Here is a 9,895-nt window from a genome sequence, read left to right as displayed (position 1 = left end):
AGCTATTAACAACATGCAGACCAGATCATGATCTGTTACAACCTCGATTGCTTCAATCAAACTATACCTTCTTGAACTGAAACCCTGCAGGACTTTAGCTGGGGAAGAAAGACTCAAAGACATCATCCGTCTTGCTAGCTGCATGCAAGCATACTGCTTTCATATATATTGCTGCATTCACCATGCACTACGGCAGATGGCTGTCTGCTAGATAATACCATGCATCGTACATGCAAAGATCTAGTTTTAGCAATATTGTAAAATGGCATGATGAGATTCATATTGGTGCTCAGAGTTGATGGAGTGCTTGGCAGTCGCGTACCAAGCAGAACTCATTCAGAAGTTTAACACGAACAGATAGCTCTGAGAAAAATGCAATGACGAGTGGATGGTGGAGTTTCATACAGGGAATGCACCGGCCGCAGGGATAATTACAGAACGTTCCTCTCACGATTTACAAGGCCGTTAATTACCAATGGGCATACAACATTGGTCATGCGAACACTTGACCATTACAATATACTTTTAACACTGGTAACATACTACAAGTCCTACGAGTTATAGTTCCTATGCTCACCCAACTATAGTTTTATTTCGAGCTCATTTTGTTCCAGAACAGGTACAAATGCTTCCCCAGCTACAGATGATCTATGGGCACCATTTAATCATCCATCCTCTTGATAAAAGACTACCAATACAGAGCGATAGAACTTTTCCTGGAGAGGAGGGGGGAAATCAGAAGTAAAATAATTTTTTTAGAGAATAGATTACAAAACATGAAACAATACAGCCCTCTGTTTATAAAGAAATAAAAAGACACTATTATAACAGCCTGCCCGACAACAGAACGAGCATTTTTGGGTCAGGACTGAAGTAGAATTTCTCAACAGCCTGCGCAATCAAAGCTCCCGAGGCCATCAGAACAATGATAGACATGGGCTTACAATGGAATCACCTAGGTGATCAGCCTGTCCGCAATCAAGATCACCAATCAAAGTATTTGCTACAGGTCATCACCTAGGTGCGTGCTTAGGCAATTAAGTGAATTAGAATTCCTGGACAGATCCTGCCAGGATTTGGGCGAGAACCCAGGTTCACCTGGGGTGTGTCCCCATTGTTGTACATACATACATACACACAAAATATGCAGTCATTGGTTTTCTGTAAATGATACATGGATACAAATGTCAAGGTCCATCCCCTGGATTTTTTGCAGTCTCTCACACTGACCTCTATAACCACCATATAAGAAAGAGGAACCCAAGTACACAGAACAAGTTTGTTTAAAAGGACTCCGAGAACAGAAAAGGCAGAAGCTCTCGGTTTAGGTCCTTCCGAAGTAACCCCAATTCTTCATAGTTACATTTGTCAGATATTGCAGGAATTCTCCAAATGCAACTAAATCAACAAAACTGTGCAAAACCACATAAATAACGGAGGATTCTAATTGCTCTGAAAGGAAAAAGTTAAGCCGACACTATTTTCACAGACAATTCTGGAAAGATCAAAGATCTTCATTAATAAGGACCAAGTAGATACCAAAAATAATTTCCAAACCAGTCTGTCCATTTAGAGAACTCAATAGAGTTCATGTCGACGGATCCAGATATGCTTTTCTCCAAGGGAACAGCTAGTAGAGAAATTTCACTTAGCATATCCAACTGTCCTCTTCAAATTCTAATTCAGCAATTCATACACCTCTGAGTATGACCCTTTGACCAGTGGTTATTGCTATTTTAAGGTCAAACCAGAAAATTGTAGAGACTTCTAATTGGATCGTTGACCATTCATCCTAACCTGTGCAAAAAAGGTTGGCTTTATGGATCACAATATGATTCGCCAAGCCTTCATAATCTTCTATAGAGTTTCAATTCAACATAATCTTAAAGCATACAGAGTGTTTATTACAATGATGAACCACAGATTAATCTCATGCACACATTAAGGCACCAAATAATGGCATAGCTTGAAATAGGCCCATTCAACTATAGGTGGCATTCCCAGGTTGAGCTTATCCAACTAAATCATCCAAGTATCATCCACGTACCATCCCTATGAATATAATCAGCAAAGCAATCAATAACATGAAACCCTAGAAACGAAATAAAGAAGCTATAATGAGAAACCATGAACTTAGTAGAGTGCCCTAGGCAGAACCGGAAGGTCCCAAAATACATTAAGATTTCCTAGATGGTTGAACTCTGGAGATACCAAAAACTCTATAAAATATAGTAAAATACTTGTACATAATCAAATAAGAAAAATATAAGATAATCTGGGGAAATCCATACTGTTTTTTGGCACAATTTGAGGTACTTGGGAAAGAGATGTACATAAGGGGGAGGACCCCTCATTCATAAGAATTTAAAGAATTCTTTTTCTAGAATATATGTCTCTCTATAATAAATGTCTCTATAATTTTAACTCTCTTGCTGTCCAAAAACAAAGATACATGCTCCAGAGCTGTAAGGAGAAAGAAGGCTAATTGGTGCATAAGGGAGTATGCACAAGTGCTACACGGGTTTTACATAAAGAAATCTGCTGAGTTCATGACACTAAAACACATCACGTGTCCTCATATAGAAGTTGTATAATCAATAAGCCAAGTTTTTCTTCTGTGATAATAACAGCTGGAGCATCATCCATGGCTCACACAGAACAACTCCTCAGTACGTGGTGCTGGTACTTCCCAGCAGATACACTGGAAAGGGTTGCCTATTGGTGAACCCAAGTTTTGATGGTGACGATGTAATTGGGCCACATCATAGGTAAGATCAATGCATGTTCCATCGTTGTTACACAATGCAAGTCCATTGGATTTTCATGAACTCTAATTCTACATTTTGATAATTTATTCATTACTTCAATATTCTTTATGTTAAAAGAGAAGGCATATAACATAGCATACCAGAATCCACAACACCAGAATCACCGTCCCATGCAGGAAAGACATGTCACTCTCGTTTATCCTCCTCAAGGTCATCTCCCAGCCCAAATACATGATCTGCAGTTTTCCTATTCACCATATCTCCGATTCCCTTGGCGCCGCTGCCTGTGAGTGAAACTCCCTCCTCATCAAAGTCATCACTTATATCCTCAGAATATGCATATCTGCAGAGATAAGACAAAATGTAAAAAGATATGAGATATGGAAATCTAAAGCACCATTACTTGTTTATTCATATCATAGCACCATGAACAAAGACAGCCTTCCATCTTAACCACCGGGCTGATCCTGATTGAATGTGACAACTAAGTTCTCGTTCCCTTCATGCTCAAGTTCCAAAACAACTTCTAGCAATAAGTTCTGGCAGCATCTGAGGTTATAAAAGAAAAATCCAGGCTTACCTGTTACAGGTAGCAGGGAGGTTGGTAGATAGAAGCATAACTAAGATTTTATCTGCATATGGCCCGCATAAAATGGTACCCACAAGATTAGTATGCCATGTAATCAGATATCTGCATGACATCAGGACAAAAAGACTTGGACAAGTCATAACCAAGCGTCCTGGTGAGATATTTGACGCACACTGTCCTCCATTTCTTATAGGTCACTGGAACCAACTTGGCTAGTCAAATATTAATGCAAGCATCCATAAGTAACCTCCCAATATTTAAAGGCTGGTTTGACAAACCCAGTTCTCAAGAGAAGGAAACCAAGTTCCAATTCATGAACAAGAAAAACTTCCATCACAAGACCATCAAAATTACTAAAGAAAGCTTATGCCTGCCTGTGTATCAACTCTGACACGATGAGAATATTATCTAAAAGATCATCATACAAGAAAGAATGCAGCAATATTATATCAAGCTAATACTAGAAAATTCATGTCTGAGGCTATATTACAGAACGTAAAGAAAAGCTTGAAACTACGTGATGAAGCATAACCTTGTCCATTCCCAAACTGGTCAGCAGAAATGTAGAATTTCCATTACAGGGGGGGAAAATAAAACCAGAAGATGATGACTTTAGTAAAGGAGAGTACAATGTTTGGTAAGGTAATGTAAGGTAAGGTAGAGAAAGGGTTTTTGTGAGAAGAGGATTGACCTTTTATTTCAAAAGCTTCAAATGAATGTGTCTAACTTTATGACAGGTAAAACACATTCATAAATTTAATCTTTGATTTAACACATTATTTTTACCGTGGATCTCAAATGATTGGCTGCTACAAAGCATAATTTTGAGGGGAAAGAAAATTTTTTGTTATATATGACCATGGTGATCATGTACTTCCCAAATATTTCGCTCAACCAACAGAAGCTTTGATCGGAATGTCCTACAAAATATAGAATCTCATCCTCAAATCTTAGCACAAGATCATTCCTTACCAGAGTACAACAAAAACCTTATTTTGAAACACAAATTCCTCAAGAATTTAATATATAAAAAAAGAAGCAAAGATCAAGAGATTACCTAGTTGGGTTTTGTGATGGGGCCCAGAGGATGCAGATAATTGCAAGAAGTGCATAGGAGAGGACAGTCCAAAAAGCAGGGATGATCCAAGCCCTTTGCCACAGCTCACTTAATGGATCCGTTGCATTGAAATATAGCTGCATTCTCACAAATTCAGAAGTTCAAATTATTAATATTAACCAGAAATAAAAAAATAAAATTTCTCAACAATTAGTGATTTTTTGAATCATGGAAAGTGATACTAAAAACTCAGCATCATTTATAAAAGTGCTTTAAGTACTTGTGCAACATTTCATAGCACAGATTATCTGACTGTTAAACTGTTCAAATGCTTTAAGTAAAATTTCTAAGATCACCCATAAAAGTAGGACGTCTGCTTGCTGTTACTGCTTTTGATTAGTGAATCCAAAATTTGGGTGTCAACTACCTACCGTAACCAGTTTTCCAGAATAGTATTTGGGAAGGGGTACACACACACGCGTATATATATATACATATATATACATATCTATATATATGTATGTGTATGTATATGCATATATGTACAAATATATGTATATATATTTATGTATATATATATGAACCAGATGTTTTCTTCTTTTTCTTTTTTTCTTTTTAATGTTTAGCATTGTTCACTTTCCTGACTGATGAAAAACATAGCAAGAAAGGAAATACCTCATAGCCAATCCAGGCAACAGAGAGAAGCACAGATATCGCCAGGGAGTTTGTGAACTTCCGATACAGCTCAAGTTTGGCAATACTTCTCCGCAACTGAAGCAACAATGAGAGAACATCAGCTCATTGATTATAGGGACACACAAAATGTAAATATTTAAAATAATTAGTAGTTTGATAAGCCTCATTTTGCTCAGAAATGTGACATGAGTGAAAGAAATTATCCATTTTAATTTGTTCAAGAGACAATGACATTTGCAAGTAGCAGGTGATACTATCTGTAGCATATAGCTTGTTTCAACTTTAACATCTCTAACTTAGTTTTAACAGTTGCAAGCTATACAAATATTGGGAAAGAAAAAGAAACAAGCATTAAAATGCAAATGTCAGTTCTCCATCATAATTTCCACATATGATTGCTGATCAAATGATATTTGCAATCACATCAATGTGCAGTTGACATCTGCAGATGTGTATAAAGCATGTCCAAATAAATTATGCAACATGGAGCCAAAATGGAAGCTTAAATAGATCACAATAAGAGCTGCTATCAACCCAACCTAAAATCCATGATTTATTATTATAGCAAAGAAGACGTGACAGAATAAGTCGATGAAAGAATGAAAGATCTAGTCAAAAGCCTTACTCTTTTCTTGTAAAAGAGAAATTTTTGTATCATGCCTCGCCCAAATCATTAGTTCAGCTATCTTTTTGTTTCTTTGTCAAGCAAACAATCCTTCCCATCATAAACCAGACACTCTATCGTATTCCAATTGTTCATAGGAGGTTTCATGTTTAAAGTTTCATATTTGTTTTTTTTTTTTTGTTTATATTTCTGTCTGAGATGACCAGGTCAGATTCCATGGTTCCATGGCGACTTTACATAAACAAATTGACATGAAAAGATTAACAAATTCAAAACTAAATCTCAACTCAACAGGTAATAATGTCTGGTAAATTTTGAAGTTCATAAAATAGAACAACTGAAGAGCCAATGTGATGCACTGAGAGAGAGAGTGAGAGAGAGCAGAAAGAGGGAAAGAGATAACAATAGAGACAGAGAGGGGGAAAGAGATAAAGATAGAGACAGAGAGAGGGAAAGAGAGACAGAGATATAGAGAGGGAGGGAAAGAAAGATAGAGAGAGGGTAGGGAGAGGGAGGAAGGCAATTAAAGGCAAGTCATGGGCTGAACTGTGGATTTTTGTACAGGTTTCTTGCTTGAGAACCACAAGATCTCAATGTTTTAGAACTTGGCCTTTTCAAGATTTCAGATTGCTTGCTTAGTAGTATAGTGAGAATTTAATCCACACCATATCAGATTTTAATTGAATTTGGATTAAAGTCTTATATTCTTAATTTCATTATAATTAGCTTGCCCACAATAGAATAGGTGTAATCATTTAAAAATACAACTCAACAAGTCATGGGTTGGTTAAAATCCAAAAGGAAGTACATCCAAACATGTAAAATTTTGCATTCAAGTGAAAAAATTCAACTTTTTTAAAACGTCTATAATGTTCTTTGCCTTTTTCTTTTAACATGTAATTTTTACATTATAATTTATACATGTCTGCCTCCATATTGCTATTTGCAACTCTTGCCCATTATCAAAATAATTTCCAAATAACCCCTTGTTAAATTCTTTCACTATGAGTAATGAATTTTAATCATTCAGAGTTCTCCTTTCTCCATCTCTTCTCTCCCCACCAACAAGCTATTTTATTGTCCATCATGAAGCCTTTTAAATGTGCCTATTTCTCTCTCTTTCTTTGCCATGTCACTGAGAACTGAATAAAGATACAATATCCTACCTATAACAAATGGAAAATTGCAACATCTAATTTGAAAGGTTCTATAAAGTTTCAACTAAATTTGAAGGCAACTTAAAGTGTTTATGCATTCGTGCTTTTACACCACAACCATGAAATAAAAGTTTACCTGAAGCTTTTCTAGAGTTTTCGATAGAGATGAAAATATCCACACAATGAAGGTTGCATCCAAGACAGCCACAGGAAGCACTAGAAACAGTCTGGCTTTTCCAGCAAAGTCATTGATATTTCCCAAATGCTCAACAAGTTCAAGTGCCTCTGAAGCAACAAAATATATTACACCAAGAAGAGCGACCTTGAAAGTTATCCCACCCAATGTTGGTCGTACAACACCATAACCCATAGAAACTACTAAAAGAAGAAGGCGAGATACAGTCTTTTTGACAGCAGTAAAACTGACCGCCCATAGGGTTATGCCCATAGGTCTGGCTCCAGTAGAATTAAAGTTCGCATACTCAAAATACCAGAAAGCCATTTCACACATGCCTAGAGCAATTACAGCTGTGATATGGTAATGAAGATGCAATATATCTTTCCAAAATCGTGTAAATTGGAGAAACCACATAAGACCAAGCAAAAGATATGCCAATGACATGAAACCATAGAATGTCATTAATGGTGCCATTTTTCCAGGAAGATAGCCTTGTGGATTTCTCCAAACAGTTCTACCTGTGATTACAGTGCCCTTAAGTTGTGGATCACAAAACATGAAGTAAAGGTAGTACATTCCAGTGCTGTTTATGAAAGCAGTTTGGGTCATCATAGTTGCCTCTTCATTTCTCCCATCAAAAAATGTCTGAATTCGTTTCGGCCAGTCTGGGTTATCAGGATTTGGACGAATAATTACTTCCCCTACTTTACAAGATATCTCTTCATGTAGATCAGGGGTACAGCATATAGCATCAGAGTTAAAATATGTACCACCAATCTTATCCCTGTCTTGAATCTCAACAAGTATAGCTTCTATCAATCCTGTATTCTGTTGCATATCATGATGCCGTGATGCTGACTCTTTCGTTCGGCGGAAAGTTACAGATTCAAACCTGAAATAATAAATCCAAAAAAGAAAAGAACAAAAGTAAGAATATGAGATCCTGTTGAGAAGCTGATATATTTTACCAATGACAGTTGGATTTCTATTAACAGCATGAGATCATTTACAGAATGCAGACACGTGAAGGCAAATACATGAAGAAATTTTCTGACTCATTACATTCCTACCATTACACCAAGCACTTTTCAATTAATAACATCATATTGCATCATTGCGAACCCTCTATATTGTCTACAGATTAGAATAAAAATCAGTACTTTACCAGGTGTTTACACCAAGATACAGGATGCTGCATTATAAGATAATGTCTGTAGATAATCAAACCCCCATAAATTTAATATCCAAAGGCAAAAATTCCAGTACGCATAGTATATTGCTTCAGCATGAAATTAAAGGTACAGAAAGAAAGATGGATTACTTATCCTTCTATTCATACTGAATCAAAATGGAGAATCGGAAGAGATTTATAAGTGAAAAACTAGTTCTCGGAGTACAACAAAAGCATGTTATCTGTGCCCTCAACTCTGTTAGGTTTGCAGCTGATTCAGCATGCTCGAAGCAGATAAGAAGAAACTAATAAAATAGGAAATATATAAGACAGGAAAATAAGCTCAAAATCCAGACATTATCCCAGCAAAATTATCAGATGCCTAAAGATATCACGTAATAACCAAAACAACGACTGTATGCCTTCATCATCAACAAAACATATAAAATCTAAGCAGTAACCAAAACCCTAGGTCCAATCTCTCATCCCTATCGAAAAAAAACTAAGGCCCTTAGCATAAAGAAAACTCTTTTATAAGAAAAAAGATTGTTCTTGAACAAGAACCCTAGCAAGCAAGCCCACTAATTTGCAGGATTTGTGTTATGAATTTCTCAAACTCCAAATGGCCAAAAAAAAAAAAAAACCACAAGAACGGTCGAAATGTCGGCAAATTAGGGCATATCGAACAATGCACACTTTAATCGAATCAACAAGGATAAAAAAAAGGGAAGGACATAGAGAGATCACCGGATGAAGGATTTGCCATCGGAGTTGGGGGAGCTGAGATTGACTTCGGAGGCGTAGAGGCCCTCGCTGCCACCGTGGAAAAAGAAGGAATTGGAACGGGGAACGAAGGGTTCGTTGGAGTACTCGTGAATCGAGGCGAAGACATCGCAGGGGGCGGTGGCGAGGAGAAGAAACCCTAGCAAAAACCCTAGATCGGGGAAGAGGGGGCGAAGCTCTCCGCGACGCATCTCGCTATTCCTCTCGAATTTTCCTCTCTACTTCCAGAATTCCACTTTCGAGAGAAATGATGGAATTTCTCTTTTTTTTCCAGTAAAGACACAGTGGAGTTGAAATCGGAGAGATGGATCCGAAAGGCGTCGAACGCGCCTGCGTGTTGAAAAAACGTTAATTTCGGGGGTGCAATTCGATAAAAATGCACTTCCCAAGTAGGTTGGGTCCAACCTTATTCGGACGATCTTGGTGCTACCGATTGTAATGGAATGACAAATGTCATCAACCGTGGAAATGCATCCCCTCTTCCTTCGTTAAGGGATAGATTAAACCAAGATGAGTACTGATATTAATCGCCCAACCATTCAAACATCACCCCATCATAGATAAAGATTGGAAATTAAAAAGATTTAATTATTTTGGATTGAAAATGTCTGTTTAGATCTGTTTCGAACGAGTTTTTGAGAAAAAAGAAAATAGTATGGATGACCTATTTTGTCATGTTCTTCACTTAAGGAGAGAGTTTAGTGCTATAGACTGGCATACATTTTCTATCATTTAATATGAGAGTAATATATTGGGTAGTGGGAAAGAAGAAATAAAAGGGATTATAAAGAGATAAGCGTTAACTGACACATTTTAGCTGAAATAGATATCATCTCACATCATTAGCCATGGTTTTCCCAAAAAAAACACT

The 9,895-nt window shown here is 37.0% G+C and overlaps 1 protein-coding gene across 4 annotated transcripts; it reads right to left on the bottom strand.

The window, feature by feature from the left end:
* Positions 1 to 358: 358 nt before the first annotated feature.
* Positions 359 to 9,557, bottom strand: LOC103702145 (uncharacterized). Of its 4 annotated transcripts, XM_088702500.2 has the most exons (7): positions 9,430 to 9,557; positions 8,989 to 9,354; positions 7,029 to 7,962; positions 5,090 to 5,185; positions 4,415 to 4,551; positions 2,909 to 3,111; positions 1,833 to 2,052 (listed from the first exon to the last, which is right to left on the bottom strand). In XM_088702500.2, the coding sequence occupies exons 2-6, from the start codon at positions 9,213 to 9,215 to the stop codon at positions 2,955 to 2,957; spliced, it is 1,551 nt and encodes a 516-aa protein (XP_088558626.1). In that variant the 5' UTR covers positions 9,216 to 9,354; positions 9,430 to 9,557; the 3' UTR covers positions 1,833 to 2,052; positions 2,909 to 2,954. The 4 variants fall into 4 exon arrangements, with proteins under 4 accessions (XP_008782676.1, XP_008782677.1, XP_088558626.1 ...); XM_008784454.5 differs by lacking the exons at positions 1,833 to 2,052; positions 9,430 to 9,557 and adding an exon at positions 359 to 716 and having other exon boundaries at positions 8,989 to 9,404; XM_008784455.6 differs by lacking the exons at positions 1,833 to 2,052; positions 9,430 to 9,557 and adding an exon at positions 1,494 to 1,797 and having other exon boundaries at positions 8,989 to 9,404.
* Between the last annotated feature and the right edge of the window lie 338 nt (positions 9,558 to 9,895).

Source organism: Phoenix dactylifera, chromosome 8 (assembly GCF_051530095.1).
Source record: "Phoenix dactylifera cultivar Ajwa chromosome 8, Ajwa_hap1_PhDact_Kaust_v1.1, whole genome shotgun sequence".
Lineage (NCBI taxonomy): Eukaryota > Viridiplantae > Streptophyta > Magnoliopsida > Arecales > Arecaceae > Phoenix > Phoenix dactylifera.
The sequence above is the reverse complement of the archived record's forward strand: the minus strand, read 5'-3'. Positions and strand labels throughout refer to the sequence as shown.

Excerpts from the sequence above, each read along its gene's own strand:
- LOC103702145 (XM_088702500.2), bottom strand. The coding sequence starts at position 9,215 with ATGCGTCGCGGAGAGCTTCGCCCCCTCTTCCCCGATCTAGGGTTTTTG. Across the intron at positions 7,963-8,988 it reads GATGGCAAATCCTTCATCCG|GTTTGAATCTGTAACTTTCC; the intron begins GTGATCTCTCTA and ends TTATTATTTCAG. Across the intron at positions 5,186-7,028 it reads AAACTCTAGAAAAGCTTCAG|TTGCGGAGAAGTATTGCCAA; the intron begins GTAAACTTTTAT and ends TTGTTGCTTCAG.